The following is a 21,159-nucleotide window of genomic DNA, read 5'->3' as shown; positions in this document are numbered from 1 at the left end:
CAAATGGAAAGTTTGATTTAATCTAATCACATGCTGACCTGTAAGACACAGTACAGTACGCCTACAATAATGCATTTGAGTAACTTAAAAGAACATCCTCATATAGGTGTATTTAAAAAATCCCTGTTAAACAGCAATAGCTTCAAAATGCATCTCAAAACTTCATTTCATATTTTCTGTGTCTCAGTGCAGGTTAATTTCTTGTATTCCCCCTTGCCAATCTGGCCAATCAACAGTTATTAGCCTTGATCAATTGCTTAAATCAGTAAAATAAGCAGACAAGACAAAGCAGCAAGACTCGGTACAGTGCAAATGGCAAGAAGGGGGGTCGAGTGCGCATTATGATCGACACAGCTGCTTTCATGGCTGATATACAAAAGGTGATGCCTCATCCATCATTAAGGAAACCCCTCACTCAGGACATGCTCATTCTCATTATGACCATCAGGGAGAAGGTACAGGAGCCTGAGGACACACACTCAACATTTTAAGAACAGCTTCTTCCCATCCGGCATCAGCTTTCTGAGCAGACAATGACCCAGCCTGTGAACACTATCACACTTATTTTTGCTCCCTATTTGCACCTTATTTAATTGTACACACACATATATAATGTATATGTATATAATATATGTTTATACACACACATATACATATTATATGTATATATATGTGTGTGTGTGTGTGTGTGTGGATCAATGTATATACACAAGTACCTTGAAAAAATATTTGGCTCCCACAACTATTTTCACATTTTACTGTCTCATTTTCTAAATTTAGAATATATTGAAGCAGGATTTATGAGCTGAACTACAAAACAAGGCACATCATGTTTCTATCAATGCTGTCAAAGATAGCATGCAACAGAGATTATAGAAAGAACAGGCAGGAGATGAGGCTTAATCACAGCCAGTGGCATGAGCTACAGGGCAATAGAGGTGTGGTGCAGTTAAAACAGAAAGCAGCAAAGACTGGACCAAAAGTGTTATACTTGAATGCACGCAGCATCAGGAATAAAATGAACCATCTTGAAATTCAGCTACAGATTGGCAAATATGACGTTGTGGCCATCTCTGAAACTTGACTGCCATTGGGAGTTGAATGTCCAAGGATATACGGTGTATTGGAAAGATAGGTTAGTAGGCAGAGGGGGTGGTGTGGCTCTGTGTATAAGAAATAATATTAAATCATTAGAAAGGGGTGACATAGGATTGAAAGGTGTAGAGTGTCTACGGGTTGAGTTAAGAAATGGCAAGTGTAAAAAGATTCTGATTGCGGTTGTATACAGGCCTCCAAACAGCAGCTGGGATGCGGATTACAAATTACAGCAGGAGACAGAAAAGGCATGTCGGAAAGGCAATGTCATGATAATCGTCGGGGAATTTTAACATGAAAGTGGATTGGGAAAATCAGGTCAGTACTGGACCTCAAGAGAGAGAATTTGTGGAATGTCTAAGGGATGGCTTTTTAGAACAGCTTGTTGTTGAGCCCACCAGGGGATCGGCTGTGCTGGATTGGGTGTTGTGTAATGATCTGGAGGTGATAAGAGAGCTTAAGGTTAAGGAACCCTTAGGGAACAGTGATCACAATATGATCGAGTTCACATTGAAATTTGAGAGGGAAAACATAAAATCCAATGTGTCAGTATTTCAGTGGAATAAAGGAAATTACAATGGCATGAGAGGGGAACTGGTGGGAGTTGACTGGAAAGGGACATTTGCAGGAAGGACAGCAGAGCAGCAATGGCTGGAGTTTCTGTGAAAAATGAGGGAAGTGCAAGGCAGATATATTCCAAATAAGAAGAAATTTTTAAAGGGAAGAAGGACACTACCGTGGCTGACAAGTAAAGTCAGAGCCAAAGTAAAAGCAAAAGAGAGGGCATACAAGGAAGCCACAGCTAGTGGGAAGATAGAGGATTGGGAAGCTTTTAAAAACTTGCAGAAGGAAACAAGAATGTCATTAGGAAGGAAAAGATGAATTATGAAAGGAAGTTGACGACTAATATCAAAGAAGATACTAAAAGCTTTTTCAAGTATATAAAGGGTAAAAGAGTCGAGGGTAGATATAGGACCAATGCAAAATGACGCTGGAGATATTGTAATGAGAGATGCAGAGATGGCAGAGGAACTGAATGTGTGTTTTGCATCGATCTTCACAGTGGAAGACATCTGCAGTATACCAGACATTCAAGACTGTCAGGGAAGTAAAGAAGGTGCAGTGAAAATTACGACTGAGAAGGTGCTTAGGAAGCTTAATGGTCTGAGGGTAGATAATCTCTTGGACCTGATAGAATGCACCCTCGGGTTCTGAAGGAAGTAGCTAGAGAGATTGTGGAGGTATTAAGGATGATCTTTCAAGAATTGATAGATTCTGGCATTGTACCAGATGACTGGAAAATTGCAAATGTTACTCCGCTATTCAGGAAGGGTGGGAGGCAGCAGAAAGGAAACTACAGACCTGTTAGCCTGACATCAGTGGCTGGGAAGTTGTTGGAATCGATTGTTAGGAATGAGATTATGGAGTACCTGGAGGCACATGACAAGAAAGGCCAAAGCCAGCATGGTTTCCTGAAAGGAAGTTCCTGCTTGACAAACCTACTGTAATTCGTTGAGGAAATTACAAGCAGGGTTGGCAAAGGAGATGCAGTGGATCTGGTGTATTTGGATTTTCAGAAGGCCTTTCAGAAGGTGACACACATGAAGATGCTTAGCAAGGTAAGAGCCCATGGAATTACAGGGAGGTTAACAGCATGGGTGGAGCATTGGCTGGTTGGCAGCAAACAGAGAGTGGGAATAAAGGGATCCTATTCTGGCTGGCTGCCAGTTACCAGTGGAGTTCCGCAGGGGTCGGTGTTGGGACCGCTGCTTTTTACTCTGTATGTCAATGATTTGGACTATGGTATTAATGGATTTGTGGCTAAATTTGCCAATGATACAAAGATAGGTGAAGGAGCGGGGAGTGTTGAGGAAACAGAGAGACTGCACAGAGACTTAGATAGTTTAGGGGAATGGGGAAAGAAGTGGCAAATGAAATACAATGTTGGAAAGTTTATGGACATGCACTTTGGTGGAAGAAATAAATGTGCAGACTATTATTTAGATGGGGAGAGAATTCAAAATGCAGAGATGCAAAGGGACTCGTGAGTCCTCGTGCAGGATACCCTAAAGGTTAACCTCCAGGTTGAGTCGGTTGTGAAGAAGGCGAATGCAATGTTGAGGCTCTATAAGGCACTCCTGAGACCACACTTGGAGTATTGTGTGCAGTTTTAGGCTCCTTATTTGAGAAATGATATACTAACATCGGAGAGGGTTCAGAGAACATTTACGAGAATGATTCGAGGAATTTAAGGAAAACCGTATAAGGAACGTCTTGCAGCTCTTAGGCTGTATTCCCTGGAGTTCAGGAGAATGGGGGGGGGGGGAATCTCATAGAAACATTCCAAATGTTAAAAGGCCTGAACAGGTTAAATATGGCAGAGTCATTTCCTATGGTAGGGGATCCTAGGGCAAGAGGACCCAACTTCAGGATTGAAGGACATTCTTTTAGAACTGAGATGCGGAGAAATTACTTTAGTCAGAGGGTGGTACATCTGTGGAATTTGTTGCCATGAGTAGCTGTGGAGGCCAAGTGATTGGGTATATTTAAGGCAGAGATAGATAGGTTCTTAATTAGCCAGGGCATCAAAGGGTATGGGGTGAAGGCAGGGGAGTGGGAATGACTGGAAGAATTGGATCAGCCTATGATTGAATGGCGGAGCAGACTCAATGGGCCAAATGGCCTACTTCTGCTCCTAAATCTTATGGTCTTAAAACGTAGTCGCTGGAGAAAAATAGCACTTGTAAAAGAGGCTTCTGTAATACCAACAATCACTCTGAGCTGCAGAAACCCGTGGCTGCAACTGGAGATGAAATTCACGGCTCCACAAATCTGTAAGGCCTTGCACAAAGAGGGTATTTATGGAAGAGTGGCCAAGAAGAAGAGCTGTCTAAAAAAAACACACCTCTGCCTGTAAAGATATTGTAAAGCATCACTTAGAAGATACTGTGAAGATGTGGAAGAAGGTCAGATGAGACTAAAGTGGAACTTTTTGGGCTGAACACTAAGTGTTACGTGTGGCGTAAATGTAATACTGTGCATCAGCTAGGTAATATCATCTCTATTGTAAAGTATGGTGGAGGTAGCATCATCTTTTGGGGATGCTCTTCAGCAGCAGGGACTGGAAATCTGGTCAGGATTATTGGGAGATGAATGCTGATAAATACAGAGAGACATTCTGGATAAAAACCTGCGAGCTCTGCCAGAAAGTTTAAACTGGGGAGGAAGTTCATTTTTCAGCTTTAGCAATTCTGCAAGGAGGAATGTGCAAATCTTGCTCCATCACATTGTGCAAAGCAAATAGAGACTAATCCAAAAAGACTACTGGCTGTAAAAGCTGTGGGAGGAGGTTCAACCAAGTACTGAACAAAAGAGGGGCGGGGGACCAATACTTTTGAACTGCTGACACTTCAGTTTTTGAATTTTTAGTGTTTTATGCTTTGCAATTTTACCATGAAAAAAGGAGCATATGATTCACAAATAAAAATTGTCAGTTAAATTGTTCGAAATCCCTAGTTGTGATACTCATTTATCTGAACAAAGGGTTGGAGGCTGAATTCTTTTTCAAGGCGCTATAATATTTTTTAATATACATCTTCCCTCTTTTCAGTTTTTATTGCAACATTAAAGTATTTAGCATATCAGAAATAGCCATTTATCTAAGTAATTATTTAATACAAATGGCGCAGTATTTTTAATTGTCAAATTAACTTATCCTCAAGTATACTTGTAGTAAAGTTTTGTACCGTTCCCGAATCTCCAGTGAGCCAGTGTGATGTTTTACCTGTCAAGTCTCTGCAGTTCTTGCTGGAGAAGATCGGTTAGGCCCAGTCTTTCCAGAAGCAGTTCACACTGCATTTTATATTGTTCTTTGGTATCTTCTGGAAAGGACGTGTGCAACGCATTCACACCACCAAGAAGTGCCCCTCCCTGGAAGTAACAAAAATGTAAACTATATAGAGTCACCGAAAAACCAAGATACTCAAACATCGTCCAATATTGTGTAACACTTTTACACTGAACTCCTGCCTCAGCAAGGATCTGGACCCACTGCAATTTACCTATCGCCACAATAGGTCAATGGCAGAAGCAATCTCAATGGGTTTTCACACAGCCTTAGACTACCCGGACAATACAAAAACCTATGTCAGGATGTTGTTCATCGACTATAGCTCAGCATTTAACACCATCATTCCCACAATCCTGATTGAGAAGCTGCAGTACCTGGCCTCTGCAACCTCCCTCTGCAATTGGATCCTCGACTTCCAACCAAAAGACCACAATCTGCAGATTGGAGATAATACTTCCTCTTCGCTTATGAACAACACTGGCGCACCTCAGGGGTGTGTGCTTAGCCCACTGCTTTACTCTCTCTACACCCATGAATGTGTGGCATAGCTCAAATACCATCTATAAATTTGCTGAATTTGCATTGTTGGTAGAATCTCAGATGGAGACTGACTAGTGGAGTGGTGTCACATCAACAACCTTGCACAACGTCAGTATGACAAAAGAGCTGATTGAGGACTTCAGGAAGGGTAAGAGGAAGGAACACACACCAATCCTCATAGAGGGATCAGAAGTGGAGAGTGTGAGCAGTTTCAAGTTCCTGGGTGTCGAGATCTCTGAGGACCGAACCTGGTCCCAACATATCGATGCAGTTATAAAGAAAGTAAGACAGTGACTACATAAGGATTTTGAAGAGATTTGGCATGATAACAGAAATATTCAAAGACTTCTATAGATGTACCGTGGAGAGCATCCTGACCGGCTTCATCATTGTCTGGTATCGGAGGGGGGTGCGCTACTGTACAGGACTGCAGAGGTTTGTAAACTTAGTCGGCTCCATCTTGGGTACAGTACTAGCCTACAAAGTACCCAGGATATCTTCAAGGAGCGGTGACTCAGAAGGCAGTGTCCATTATTAAGGATCCCCCAGCACCCAGGGCATGCCCTTTTCTCATTGTTACCATCAGGTAGGAGATATAGAGGCCTGAAGGCACACACTCAGCGATTCAGGAACAGCTTTTTCCCCTCTGCCATCCGATTCCTAAATGGACATTGAACCTGTGAACACTACCTCACTTTTTAAATATATATTATTTCTGTTTTTGGACGATTTTTAATCTATTCAAAATACATATACTGTAATTGATTTACTTATTTATCTATTTTTCTTCTATATTATGTATTGCATTAAACTGCTGCTGCTTAGCTAACAAATCTCATGACACATGCTGGTGATGACAAACCTGATTCTGTAGTATACGTGAATATCACTGAGATAACGCAGCATTCTCTACTTGTTAGACAGTTGGCTCAACTATAAATTATTAAAGATACAAATGGACACTATTTTCCGAGGACTCAATGGAAATTAACCTCTTCTCTTGTATCCCTGGGTATGACTAAACTTCCAATTTCAATGCCTCACAAAAGATTTGATTCTTATTTCTACAGAAAATGTTTTTTAAAAGTACATACCTGCATTGATGACTCCATTACAGAGACCACTGTGATGGCATCTTCAATAGTTACTACATCTCTAAACATCAATCTTGCGTGAGCTAAACAACAATTTTTTTTAATTTCAGGAAATTAAAAAAAAATCAGAAAACTACATTCGTATAATTACATTTGCTGCACATTAGTATACAAGCAGAGAATTGGAGAATTTCCAATATATTTTGCTTTATTAAAGCAATATTTATCTGGGGGGAAAAACAATGAAAACCCCAGCAACACACATAAAAGTTGCTAGTGAACGCAGCAGGCCAGGCAGCATCTCTAGGAAGAGGTGCAGTCGACGTTTCAGGCCGAGACCCTTCGTCAGGACCTCTGCACCTCGGGTCCATCAAATCTGTGTAAGCTTTGAGAAATATGCAAAAAATTAAGTGAAGTCCTCACTTGATTAACTAACCGGAACTCAACTTAACAGCTTAAATATCCTACATTTCTGCAGGAACGAGTATGCAGCAGTTCCTCATCTCATGCTGGTTCAGCAGACGAAGGCAAATTAGCTTGTCTCGCGCTGGTTTAGCTGTCGCCAATCCAGCTCGTTTTCCTGGGGGACGAACACTGGAGAGAAGCACTAATGGGAAGGCCAACCCCCAACCCAGCACGGATCCCAACGCACCTACCACACACCTGTTCTCTCCCACGTGGATTCCGGCACCTCCACCCCTGCATGGCTGTATCAGGCACGGCATGAGAGCTTGACCTACACAATAACCAAAGCCAGACAGCTTTCCCTTTGTCGGTCTTGCCAATGAACCGGACTTAGAGTATTTTATATTAACAATGTCTGCGGGGGCTTTAGAGGCAGTGTAAAGGAGGTTCACTTGGTTGATTCCAGAGATGAAGGGGTTAACCTATGAGGAGAGATTGAGTCGCCTGGGACTTTGCTCCCTGGAATTCAGAAGAATAAGAGGGGATCTTATAGAAACATACAAGATTTTGAAAGGGATAGATAAGATAGAAATAGGAAAGTTGTTTCCATTGGTAGGTGAGACTAGAACTAGGGGACATTGCCTCGAGATTCAGGGGAGAAGATTTAGGACGGAGACGAGGAGAAACTGCTTCTCCCAGGGAGTGGTGAATCTGTGGAATTCTCTGCCCAGGGAAGCAGTTGAGGCTTCTTCACTAAATATAATTAAGATACAGTTAGATAGGTTTTTACATAGTAAGGGAATTAAGGGTTATGGGGAAAAGGCAGGTAGATGGAGCTGAGTTTATGGACAGATCAGCCATGATCCTATTGAATGGTGGGGCAGGCTCTATGGGCCGGATGGCCTACTCCTGCTCCTATTTCTTATGTTCTTATGTCTTGGGATCACAAGAAAAATTAAGATACACATTTGCACCATGTGTTGGACCCAGAGAGGTCACTGAGACCAAGCGCGTCACCATCTTACTGGAGCCATCAAGCACCATCTCAAAATATGGTCAATTCCTTGATTTTTAATGATCTAAAATTAAATCTATTATTTCTGTACTGATAATTAAAAATCCAAAGAACACTTACCTTCAGCTAAACGAACCAAGCTCTCAAGCATGCGTATTGTGGTTCTTGCTGCATTCCTGAATCCACTTTGACGTTGCACTTGGTAATACTTCAAAAGGATTTTATTTGCTTCTTCGGAAATCTTAGGTTGCAAAGTTTTGATCAGACGGAAGTAGGTTTTCATCTTCTCCATGCTCCACAATTTGAGAGAGACAGTTGGGCAGGCTAAAAATTTTAAGAGAGAATATATTGTTTTTGTATTTCCACGAGGACCCCAGCCTTGTGGTGGTTGTTGAGGACTGTGTGGCAGAATGACCTGGAGAGCTATGTTGGCTGGAGTCAGGGCTTTATGCTTTGGCTCTTCGTCAGGTCACTCATGCCAAACAGGTCAAAGGGTAGAGGCCAGACCAAGAGTGGTCCTCCAGGCTCCGGGGTTCAACTCAGGGCTAACAACCTTGACTGGTAAAACTGATAATTATTGCAGGAACAGCAATGAAGGATCCCTCTTTATCGGAGTGTGACAGTATTCTTGGGTCTCCACCCTGGACTTGCAAGACTGACAATAGTGAAAAACGAGAGGAAGCTATTGACACGATGAAGGAAGTCCCGAACACCGCCAGCAATGGAAGACCTTCATTGCTGCTCTAAATGCCACTGCTGTAACTAATGGGCAGTAAGTAATATTATTTTACAATTAAAGCAAATTGACACGGTACAGCACGGCAGTTAGTGTAATTCTATTACTGCGCCACCGACCTGGGTTCCTTTCCCACACTGTCAGTCAGGAGTTTGTACATTCTCCCTGCGACCGCCTGGGTTTCCTCTGGGTGCTTCAGTTTTTTTTGGAAAATTTTTTTGGAAAAGTTTTTGGAAAGTTTCCACATTCCAACAATATACAAGTTAGTAGGTCACATGGATGTAATTAGGCAGGTTACCGTGCTGTATCTCAAACAAAATAACAAGTAAAAAACATTCTTGCATGCAAACATTTGATGTTATTAAAATATCCTTGTAAGCATACAAAACCAAAAAAAAATCCTTTTGACCTTATATACAAACCTTTATTTTCCAGAATAAAAGAAGCAATGACTTTGTCCCATTCTTCATTTTTGCTATCCAGGAGCACCAAAACAAGGTCAAATCTGCTCAGGAGTGGGCTAGCCAGAGCTGTATTTACAGTGATGGATTCATTGGGATCATACTGGCCTTTTGGATTAGTAGCCGCCAACACAGTGGCTCTTGTGTTCAGCTTGCACACTAGACTAAAGATAGAAAGATGATCAGTACCAATGTTTTATAATGTTATAATGATTTATAGTTTTATAATAGAGTCTGTGAATCTCTGTAGATCTGCTGGGGAAGTCGAAGGCCAAAAGCCTGTGAGTTAGAATTAGGGTTGCGAACTGTCCCGTATTAGCCGGGACATCCCGTATATGGGGCGAAATTGGTTTGCCCCATACGGGACCGCCCTTGTCCCGTATTTCCCTGCTAAGGTAGCGCATTCCTATGAAACCGCTCGTAAGCCGAAATGGCGTAAGGCGCAGAAGCAAGCAATTACCATTAATTTATATGAGAAAAATTTTTGAACATTTCCAAACCCAAAAAATAACCTACCAAATCATACCAATAACACATAAAACCTAAAATAACACTAACATATAGACAATAGACAATAGGTGCAGAAGTAGACCATTCGGCCCTTTGAGCCTGCACCGCCATTCTGAGATCATGGCTGATCATCTACTATCAATACCCGGTTCCTGCCTTGTCCCCATAACCCTTGATTCCCCTATCCATAAGATACCTATCTAGCTTCTTCTTGAAAGCATCCAGAGAATTGGCCTCCACTGCCTTCTGAGGCAGCGCGTTCCACACCTCCACAACTCTCTGGGAGAAGAAGTTCCTCCTCAACTCTGTCCTAAATGACCTACCCCTTATTCTTAAACCATGCCCTCTGGTACTGGACTCTCCCAGCATCTGGAACATATTTCCTGCCTCTTTCTTGTCCAATCCCTTAATAATCTTATATGTCTCAATCAGATCCCCCCTCAATCTCCTTAATTCCAGCATGTACAAGCCCAGTCTCTCTAACCTCTCTGCGTAAGAGTCCGGACATCCCAGGAGTTAACCTAGTGAACCTATGCTGCACCTCCTCCACAGCCAGGATGTCCTTCCTTAACCCTGGAGACCAAAACTGCACACAATACTCCAGGTGTGGTCTCACCAGGGCCCTGTACAAATGCAAAAGGATTTCCTTGCTCTTGTACTCAATTCCCTTTGTAATAAAGGCCAACAGTAAAAGCAGTATAGTAAAAGCAGGAATGATATGATAAATACACAGCCTATATAAAGTAGAAATAATGCATGTACAGTGTATCAGAATCGGGAAGATTAAGCCAAAACCGATTTGTAGAAAAAAAATTGGCACATACATGCATGAGCACGTCACGTATGCGCACACAGGTGTCACGCAAGGCTTCATAGTCATGGTAGTCTTTCTTGGGGTAAACACAAGTGTCCCGTATTTGAATGTCACTTTTGTCCCTTATTTGGGAGTGAGAAAGTTGGCAACCCTAGTCAGAATCCACTGTAGGCTGTAGGCCGAAGCAGGCCTGTCCTGGGGTTGGAGGACTGTACCTGCACGGATGGGTAAGTAGATGGGAAGGAGGAACGGGGTTTCTTTTATTGTTGTTTTGTTCTCTTCTGTTCTATGTTGTTCTGCCGAGCATTGTGGGCATGCTACGTTGGCACTGGAATGTGTGGTGACATTTGCGGGCTTCTCCCGGCACACTCTTGGGTGTGTTGGTTGTTAACGCAAACAACATACTTCACTGTATGTTCTGATGTACACGTGATAAGTAAATCTGAATCTTATCTTCAATACTGAATGGGAACAAATAGACTTCAGAATGCATTTCAGCATTGGCCTCCTCTGGATTGGAGCACCAACTGCCTCCAATTTCTCAGCGGGAACTTCAGGTAACTAACTTTAAAAAAAAAATTAAATTAATATACAATCAACTACTACACTGAGTGGACTCATGTTCCTAGAAATCAGACCATACTATGATTTTCCATAATGTAAAGTTGTATCATCTGTACATGTATTAAGAAACACTAATCAAAAAATACATGGATTGTATTAATTTATATTTTTCACATAAATTCCAGAAGCGTAAATTTTATTCCCTTTGGGTGATAATTTGTGCATTGTGCAAGGGTTAATTTCTATTATCCAAATGGCTAATGCAAAGGTCAATCTATGCGCTTGTCTGCTTGTGTTTTCAAATAGTATATCTGGTATTTAATATTCTTCATAAGTATTCATCCTCGCAAAGTATGACTTTATATCAATGTGCACGATACTGAAGATGGGCGAAACACAACAGCAAACACCAATGAGGAAATTATTTTAACACTATCTTTTTCTACAAGTTAATTAAACCATCAGCAGCGAATAAACTGCATGTAATGATAAATTATTTTATAATTCCTATAATTCTGTACTAGGTCAAACTTTTGAACCAAGTTTATTTAGGATGTTTAATTCAAACATTGATATTACAGTCACAAACAAGAGAAAATCTGCAGATGCTGGAATTCCAAGCAACACACACAAAATGCTGGATGAACTCAGCAGGCCGGGTAGCATCCATGGAAAGGAGTACAGTCAATGTTTCATGCTGAGACCCTTCATCGGGACTAGAGAAAAAACGATGACGAGTCAGAGTAAGAAGGTGGGGGGAGTGGAGGGAGAAACACAAGGTGAAAGGTGAAACCGGGAGGAGGAGGAGGGGTGAAGTAAAGAAATGGGAAGTTGATTGGTGAAAGAGATACAGGGCTGGAGAAGGGGGAGTATGATAGCAGAGGACAGAAGGCCATGAAAGAAAGAAAAGGGGGAGGTCCACCAGAGGGAGGTGATGAGCATGTAAGGACATAAGGTGAGAGGGGGAAGTGGGAACGGAGAATGGGGAATGGGGAAGGAGAGGAGGGGGGCATTACCAGAAGTTCGAGAAATCAATGGTCTTGTCATCAGGTTAGAGGCTACTCAGACGGAATATAAGGTGTTGCTCCTCCAACCTGAGTGTGGCCTCAAAATGACAGCGGAGCAAGCCATGGATGGACATATCAGAATGGGAATGGCACTGGCAGATTCTACTTTTTCTGGTGGATGGTGTTCGGTGAAGCGGTCTCCCGGTCTATGTCAGGCCTTACAGATATACAGGAGGCCACACCAGGAGCACCAGATACAGTAGATGACCCCAACAGACTCACAGGTGAAGTGTTGCCTCTGGATGGTAGTGAGGGAGGAGGTGTAGGGGCAGGTGTATCACTTGCTCCGCTTGCAAGGGTAAGTGCCAAGAGGGATATCAGTGGGAGTTGGACAAATGGACAAGGGAATCGCATAGGGAGCGATCCCTGCAGAAAACACAAGGGGGGGGAGGGAAAGATGTGCTTGATGCTGGGATACCGTTGGAGATGGTGGAAGTTAAGGAGAAATGTGTGCTAGACGTGGAGGCTGGTGGGGTGGTAGGTGAGGACAAGAGGAACCCTATCTCTTATAGAGTGGTGGGAAGATGGGGTAAGAGCAAATGAGCACAAAATGGAAGAGATGCAGGTGAGGACAGCATTGATGGCGGAGGAAGGGAAGCCCTTTTCGTTGATGAAGGAGCACATCTCATTAGTTCTGGCTTGAAAAGCCTCATCCTGAGAGCAGATGCTGCAGAGACGGCAATTGAGATGGCATTTTTACAAGTAACAGGGTGGGAAGAGGTAGCTTTGAGAGTCAGTGAGCTACAGTTGCCATTGGAACAGTCTAATTTATATATTACAATTATATGATTTGTTCTTCTGATAACCACAGAGGCTTTGCTGTGAAATATAAATAATAATTTAGTTTGCTGTTGTGAAGACTGAATGTTGGGGTCGCCATGGTAATGTAGCCGCCAGCACAACGCTATTCCAGCTTGAGGTGGAGTTTGGAGTTCAATTCCGACACTGTCTGTAAGGAGTTTGTATATTCTCCCCATGACCGCGTGGGTTTCCTCCACGTGCTCCAGTTTCCTCCCACAGTCCAAAGATGTACCAGTTAGTAGGTTAATCGGTCACTGTAAATTGTTCTGTGATTAGGTTAAGGTTAAATAGGGTTTCTGTGCAGTGCAGCTCATTGGGTTGAAGGGCCCTGTTCTCTATCTCTAAATAAATAGATAAATAAATTAAATAACCTTTAAAATTAAGGAGACCAAGGAACGGAAGTGTAATAGTTAGCATCAAGCTATTAGAGTGCCAGCGACCGGGGTTCAATTATGCCACTGTCTGTCAGGAGCTCGTCCGTTCTTCCCATGACCGTGTGGGTTTCTGCCGGGTCCTCCCATGTTCCTCAGCTGTACATACGGGTTAGTAGGTTATTTAGTCTCATGGCTGTGATTGGCCAGTGCAGGCTCATTAGGCCAGAAGACCCTGTTACTGTGCTGTATCTCGAAATAAAATTAACCAGAAACCAAACATCAATCTCTGTCCTTTGCGAAAATGAACTTCAAAAGATATGAGGAAGTCTTACCCTGCCTTTGCCACACTGATAGTCTGCTGTTCCATTGCCTCATGAATGCTACTCTTATCATGCTCTTTAATACTGTTGAACTCGTCAATGCAGCAAAGGCCTCCGTCAGCCAGAACCAGTGCCCCTGCTTCCAAATTCCACTCGCCAGAGTCCTTTACTGCTGTCACAGTCAGACCTGCAAGTGGAAGAGAAAACAAATCTTATGGTACACCTCACAGAGACAGAGAGCTTGTGCTGGTACTGTCAGCTCATCCAGCAAGCTGGCATGGAAACACCAATAGTCAACAATGGAAAACTCCACAAAATTAACGGATACAGGCCAGTCCATCACAGCCAAAACCCTCCTCAGCACTGAGCCCGTTTATAAGGAGTGCTGCCACAAGAAAGCAGCATCCAACATCAAGGGCTCGCACCATCCAGGTCAAGCTGCCTCTCACTACCACCATCTAGTAGGAGGTACAAGAGCCTTAGGTCTCTCATCACCAGGTTCAGGGATAGTTATTAACCTTCAGCCATCAGGCTCCTGAACCAGTGTGGATAATTTCACTGACCTCAATTCTGGACTGATTCCACAATCTACAGACTTACTTTCAAGGACTTCATAACTCATGTTCTCAGTGTTTATGTATTTATTTATTTATGCAAAATTATTCTCCTTTTGAACGTTGGTATTTTGTCCACCTTTATGTATAATTTTTCATAAATTTTAATATATTTATTTTCCTGTAAATGGCTACAAGAAAATGTATCTCAAGGTAGTATATATTGACATATATATATTTCGATAATAAATTTACTTTGAAGCACGATATTTGGTTTGATATACATTCAGTAGCCACTTTATTGGGTACACCTGCTCGTTAAGGCAAATATCAAATCAGCCAATCATGTGGCAGCAACTCGATGCATAAAAGCATCCAGACATGAAGAGATTTAGTTATTATCCAGACCAAACATCAGAATGGGGAAGAAATGTGACCTAAGTGACTTTCACTGTCAGTGCCAGACGGGGTGCTTTATGGCTACGTCCACACTATGCCGCATAATTTTGAAAACGCCGGTTTCGAGTAAAAACGACAGGCGTCCACACTAAGCATTTTTCAAAATATCTCCGTCCACATTAGGCGGATATTTGGGCGAATCTCCTCCTACTGGGCATGCACAGGACACACAGAAAACAAGCGAAGAGGAAACGATGTACTTCGTGCGCGTTTGTCCAGTTACAGAGTAGAAAAACTTTAAAGGAATTGCTCTTGGCTCTCGCACAGGAGGACTTAAAACTAAAAAAAACAAATACTGGAGCGTATGGAGGCAACCGACAGGGAGTTCATGGACAGTATGACCCAGCTGACAACGAACACTGAAAAACGGACCAACTCTGTTACATTAATAAAGCACCTTGTTAAATGTATAAAACATCTGCATCAGCGTTATCTTGTATTTCCATACAATGTTACATTAGGCTGTTACACATCTATTGTCAGAGAAGTACTTGCATAAATAGGTAAACCACCTTCATACAAGCAAGGACAGAAAACAGGGCGAAGTGAGTATACTTATTTATTCAGTAAACTATGGGTCAACTGGCTTCAGTCTCGTCCGTCTGTTCTGAAATCGTTAGGTGGTGGCGTTCAAGAAAACAACGAACATCTGTTCTGGCACGTCATGGCAGCATTTTTAAATAGTCAAAAAACCTCACTTTACAATTTAACTCTCACGTCGTTCACACCGACTGCACGTTATAACAGCTTGCGCAGTACCAAGCAGAAGCAGAAAAAAGCATTGTTGTTGTGGTGTTGTCATGACAGCGTTTTAAAATCCCTCAAAGGCTAGGTGAGACTAGAATTAAGGGGTCATGGGTTAAGGATGAAAGGTGAAATGTTTAAATGGAACATGAGCAAGTACTTGTGAGAGTAAAAGTTCAGCATGGACTAGAAGGGCCAAGATGGCCAGTTTCCGTGCTGTAATTGTTATATACTTCTTCACTCTCAGAGGATGGTGAGAGTGTAGAACGTGCTGCCAGCAGAAGTGGATGACGTGAGTTCAATTTCAACAATTAGGAGAAATTTGAGTAGGTACATGGATGGAAGGGGTATAGAGGGCGATGGGACTAGGAAGATTAATAGTTTCTCACAGATCAGATGGGCCAAAGGGCCTGTTTCTATTCCAAGACGAGTACTTATTATCTAGACTCACAAGCAGAGAAAGGTTGCTTGGGCAGGATTAGGAGTGGCTGCTGGCATCTCAGCACACATGTCTCAGCAGTCAGGGAGCAAACTGCATTAAACTAGAGGGGATGCAATATTGGATCTCCTGTTAGGAAACGAATTAGGGCAAGTGACAGAAGTCTGTGTAGGGGAGCACTTTGGTTCCAGTGATCATAACACCATTAGTTTCAATTTGATCATGGACAAGGATAGATCTGGTCCTAGGGTTGAGGTTCTGAACTGGAAGAAGGCCAAATTTGAAGAAATGAGAAAGGATCGAAAAAGCGTGGATTGGGACAGGTTGTTCTCTGGCAAAGGTGTGATTAGTAGGTGGGAAGCCTTCAAAGGGGAAATTTTGAGAGTGCAGAGTTTGTATGTTCCTGTCAGGATTAAAGCTAAATTGAATAGGAATAAGGAACCTTGGTTCTCAAGGGATATTGCAACTCTGATAAAGAAGAAGAGGGAGTTGTATGAAATGTATAGGAAACAGGGGGTAAATCAGGTGCTTGAGGAGTATAAGAAGTGCAAGAAAATACTTAAGAAAGAAATCAGGAGGGCTAAAAGAAGACATGAGGTTGCCTTGGCAGTCAAAGTGAAGGATAATCCAAAGAGCTCTTACAAGTATATTAAGAGCAAAAGGATTGTAAGGGATAAAATTGGTCCTCTTGAAGATCAGAGTGGTCGGCTTTGTGCGGAACCAAAGGAAGTGGGGGAGATCTTAAATAGGTTTTTTGCATCTGTATTTACTAAGGAAGCTGGCATGAAATCTATGGAGTTGAAGGAATCAAGTAGTGAGACCATGGAAACTGTACAGATTGAAAAAGAGGAGATGCTTGCTCTCTTGAGGAAAATTAAAGTGGATAAATCCCCGGGACCTGACAGGGTGTTCCCTCGGACCTTGAAGGAGACTAGTGTTGAAATTGCGGGGGCCCTGGCAGAAATATTTAAAATGTCGCTGTCTACGGGTGAAGTGCCGGAGGATTGGAGAGTGGCTCATGTTGTTCCGCTGTTTAAAAAAGAATCGAAAAGTAATCCAGGAAATTATAGGCCGGTGAGTTTAACATCAGTAGTAGGTAAGTTATTGGAGGGAGTACTAAGAGACAGAATCTGCAAGCATTTGGATAGACAGGGGCTTAGTCAACATGGCTTTGTGCGTGGTAGGTCATGTTTGACCAATCTGTTGGAGTTTTTTGAGGAGGTTACCAGGAAAGTGGATGAAGGGAAGGCAGTGGATATTGTCTACATGGACTTCAGTAAGGCCTTTGACAAGGTCCCGCATGGGAGGTTAGTTAGGAAAATTCAGTTACTAGGTATACATGGAGAGGTGGTAAATTGGATTACACATTGGCTCGATGGAAGAAGCCAGAGAGTGGTGGTAGAGAATTGCTTCTCTGAGTGGAGGCCTGTGACTAGTGGTGTGCCACAGGGATCAGTGCTGGGTCCATTGTTATTTGTCATCTATATCAATGATCTGGATGATAATGTGGTAAATTGGATCAGCAAGTTTGCTGATGATACAAAGATTGGAGGTGTTGTAGACAGTGAAGAAGGTTTTCAGAGCCTGCAGAGGGACTTGGACCAGCTGGAAAAATGGGCTGAAAAATGGCAGATGGAGTTTAATACTGACAAGTGTGAGGTATTGCACGTTGGAAGGACAAACCAACGTAGAACATACAAGGTTAATGGTAAGGCACTGAGGAGTGCAGTGGAACAGAGGGATCTGGGAATACAGATACAAAATTCCCTAAAAGTGTCGTCACAGGTAGATAGGGTCGTAAAGAGAGCTTTTGGTACATTGGCCTTTATTAATCGAAGTATTGAGTATAAAAGCTGGAATGTTATGATGAGGTTGTATAAGGCATTGGTGAGGCCGAAGCTGGAGTATTGTGTTCAGTTTTGGTCACCAAATTACAGGAAGGATATAAATAAGGTTGAAAGAGTGCAGAGAAGGTTTACAAGGATGTTGCCGGTACTTGAGAAACTCAGTTGCAGAGAAAAGTTGAATAGGTTAGGACTTTATTCCCTGGAGCGTAGAAGAATGAGGGGAGATTTGATAGAGGTATATAAAATTATGATGGGTATAGATAGAGTGAATGCAAGCAGGCTTTTTCCACTGAGGCAAGGGGAGAAAAAAACCAGAGGACATGGGTTAAGGGTGAGGGGGGAAAAGTTTAAAGGGAACATTAGGGAGGGCTTCTTCACACAGAGAGTGGTGGGAGTATGGAATGAGCTGCCAGACGAGGTGGTAAATGCGGGTTCTTTTTTAACATTTAAGAATAAATTGGACGATTGGACGGACACATGGATGGGAGGTGTATGGAGGGATATGGTCCGTGTGCAGGTCAGTGGGACTAGGCAGAAAATGGTTGGGTACAGCCAAGAAGGGCCAAAGGGCCTGTTTCTGTGCTGTAGTTTCTATGGTTCTATGGTTCTACAACACCAGTCAGAACAAGTGCACTGAACTTTGCAAGGAATAAGCTTTCTTTCACAGTTTGATAATTGTTTGAATTTGTTAAACACAGCTGCTGTTTCTTGCAGAATACATGCCATTGATTGGTAGCTCAGTGGCCCTGGCAGTAATCACAGGCCAATTCTACTCTCCGTGAAAGGACATTGCATGGAGATAATATAACTGTTGTTGGGAGGGGAAGAGGAGCTCGAAAAGCAGCATACCCAGCCTCAGATCAATCTACAGTAGCTGCCAAAGGCTTTCTATATCTTTTTTATGTACTTCTAGTTAGAGACATTTAAAACTTACTCAATAGATTGATTTATTTATAGTTATTATTATTATTTAGCACAGAACAGGCTCTTCTGGCGCAACGAGCCACACTGCCCAGCAGCTCACCCATTTAACCCTAGCCTAATCTCAAGGCAATTTACAATGACCAATTAACCTACCAACCTGTAGGTCTTTGGATTATCGAGTACAGGTTTCCCCTGCCATCCGAAGGTACAGTGTTCCTATGAAATGGCTCGTAAGCCGGAATGTCGTAAAGTGAAGAAGCAATTACCATTAATTTATATGGCAAAAATTTGTGAGTGTTCACAGACCCAAAAAATAACCTACCAAATCATGCCAAATAACATATAAAACCTAAAATAACAGTAACATATAGTAAAAGCAGGAATGATATGATAAATACACAGCCTATACAAAGTAGAAATACTTTTCTACAATCATTGCCGCACTGTTCTCCATAGCGAAAATCTCACGCAAGCGCTCTCAGCAGAAACACTCTCTCCAGTAACCTTTAAGCTATGAAGCTGCCAAATCATACCTAATAACACCTAAAAATCCGCAGCCTATATAAAGTAGAAATAATGTATGTACAGTGTAGTATCACTTACCGGAATCAGGAAGACAGCGCCGAGCACACTGATGATTCTGTGTTAGGCTGAGTCGTCAGAGGTTGGGGTGGTGCAGTGGTCCCCAACCTCCAGGCCGCCAACCGATACTGATCCGCGAAGAATGCAGTGCAATTGACAATCGCCTCTGATCTGGGCCGATGTTTACGTGCCGGGCGGCACCTAATTAATTAGCTTGTTTATTTCGGCTTTTTTTTCTTAAAGATGGGCTGGGTGCATCCCGGTTACCGCTGCATTCTCCGCGGCAATGTATCGGTCCGCGGCCAGGTGGTTGGGGTGGTGGGATACCTGGGTGTCATCTCATCGTCATCTGTTTCCATCAGGGCAGGCAGGTCATCTTTTTCTATATCTGCCTGCCTCAATGTCGAAGGTCGAGGTTCGTTGTCTGCTGTGGCTGATGTGAAAGGCTTGAAAAACGACAGTATGCTTGACTGCTTAGCCTCGCACATTTTTCTATCTTCAGTTCTTTGTAAGCACTCAAACCATCTTGCAAATATGCCTTAAACCTACATACCCTTTCAAAATTAAAGTTGTACTTTTCTGCAATCATTGCAGCGAAAATCTCATGCAGTTGCTTCACGTTCAGTTCCTGGACGACTTCACTTTCGGTCCGTTCGCTACTGCATTCAGTTTCGATTGTTATCCTTTCCTCTTCCAATTGCATCAGCACTTCATCTATCAGTTCTTGGTCATGGGATGCCAAAACCTCTTCAACATCATCTTCGTCAACTTCCACCAGCTAAACTCATTTTGTCCTTCCTTTGTTCAGCACGATCGAAACGCTTAATTATGTCTAGTTTTACGCTAAATTTAACACCCTTACGAGCTCTTTTAGGCTTTTCTGATACCTTGGAACTCATCTTGCTAACAATTGCTGACAGGCACGTGTTTAAGCAATGCCGGTGAGAATGCAGTTCCGGGGGAGGAGCTTGGCCGCTTGGGGCACGCATTGCCTTTTATCGCGGCTGCTTTTTTCGCGCACTGCCTTTTTTCATAACAGTGAAAGCACCTTCTGTTAGTGAAAACAGGTAACTAATGTAGGTCTTTCATAACAGCGAGGTTTCATAAAGCAAACGTTCGAAAAGCGGGGGACACCTGTACCCAGAGGAAGCCAGAACATCAGGAGTAAATCCTCTCAGTTCACGGGGAGAACGTACAGACTCGTTGGAATTGAAGTCTGAACTCTGGAACAAACCCAGCTGTAACAGTGTTGCTCTAACTGCTAATTCTAAAAAGTACACCTGTTTTATAATACACATAATCCAAGTCAGGTTATCAGTTTTTGTAAGAAATAACTGAGGCTTATTACATCTAACATATCCAGATTATTTATTTAGGTACAGTGCAGAATAGGCCCTTATGGCCTGTCACCCCCGATTTAATCTTAGCCTAATGATGGGATAATTTACAATGAAAAACTAGCCTACCAACCGGTATGTCTTTGGAATGTAGGAGGAAACCGGAGCACCTGGAGGAAATCTACGTAGTCACGGGGAGAAAACATACTAACTCTTACTGGCAGGAATTGAACCCATCACAGGTACTAATCACTAATTACGCTGTGCTAATCACTACTCTACCGTACCACCCCTTACAAAAAAGAAAATAGGGTTTTTTCGCTTCCCATCTTTTTTTAGATAGAATAACTTTATTTGTCACCTGTATTGAAACATACAATGAAATGCACTGATTGTGTCAAATCAAGTTGGTGAGGATTATGCTAGGCAGCCCACAAGTGCTTAAGGCCACAACTTAACTGTACGCCTTTGGAATGTGGAAGGAAACTGGAGCACCCAGAGGAAGTCCACACCTCACGGGAAGAACATACAAGTTCCAGACAGACAGTGCCATGAATTGAAGCTCAATCTTATTTCTGATGCTGTATTAGTGCATTACTATAAGACAATAAGAGATAGGAGCAGAAT

The 21,159-nt window shown here is 42.5% G+C and overlaps 1 protein-coding gene across 2 annotated transcripts in view; it reads right to left on the bottom strand.

Moving 5' to 3' along the window:
* mcm9 (minichromosome maintenance 9 homologous recombination repair factor) overlaps window positions 1-21,159 on the bottom strand; it is a 63,936-nt gene that overhangs the window by 2,599 nt on the left and 40,178 nt on the right. For both annotated transcript variants that reach the window (XM_072279223.1, XM_072279232.1), the window contains exons 9-13: window positions 13,659-13,833; window positions 9,158-9,360; window positions 8,120-8,323; window positions 6,580-6,662; window positions 4,880-5,025 (exon numbers count right to left, since the gene is read on the bottom strand). In XM_072279223.1, coding sequence (XP_072135324.1) covers window positions 4,880-5,025; window positions 6,580-6,662; window positions 8,120-8,323; window positions 9,158-9,360; window positions 13,659-13,833 — 811 coding nt within the window. The remainder of the gene's footprint in view (window positions 1-4,879; window positions 5,026-6,579; window positions 6,663-8,119; window positions 8,324-9,157; window positions 9,361-13,658; window positions 13,834-21,159) is intronic.

This window comes from Mobula birostris, chromosome 2 (assembly GCF_030028105.1).
Source record: "Mobula birostris isolate sMobBir1 chromosome 2, sMobBir1.hap1, whole genome shotgun sequence".
In the NCBI taxonomy this organism is placed as follows: Eukaryota; Metazoa; Chordata; class Chondrichthyes; order Myliobatiformes; family Myliobatidae; genus Mobula; species Mobula birostris.
This window is presented reverse-complemented; position numbering and strand designations above follow the sequence as displayed.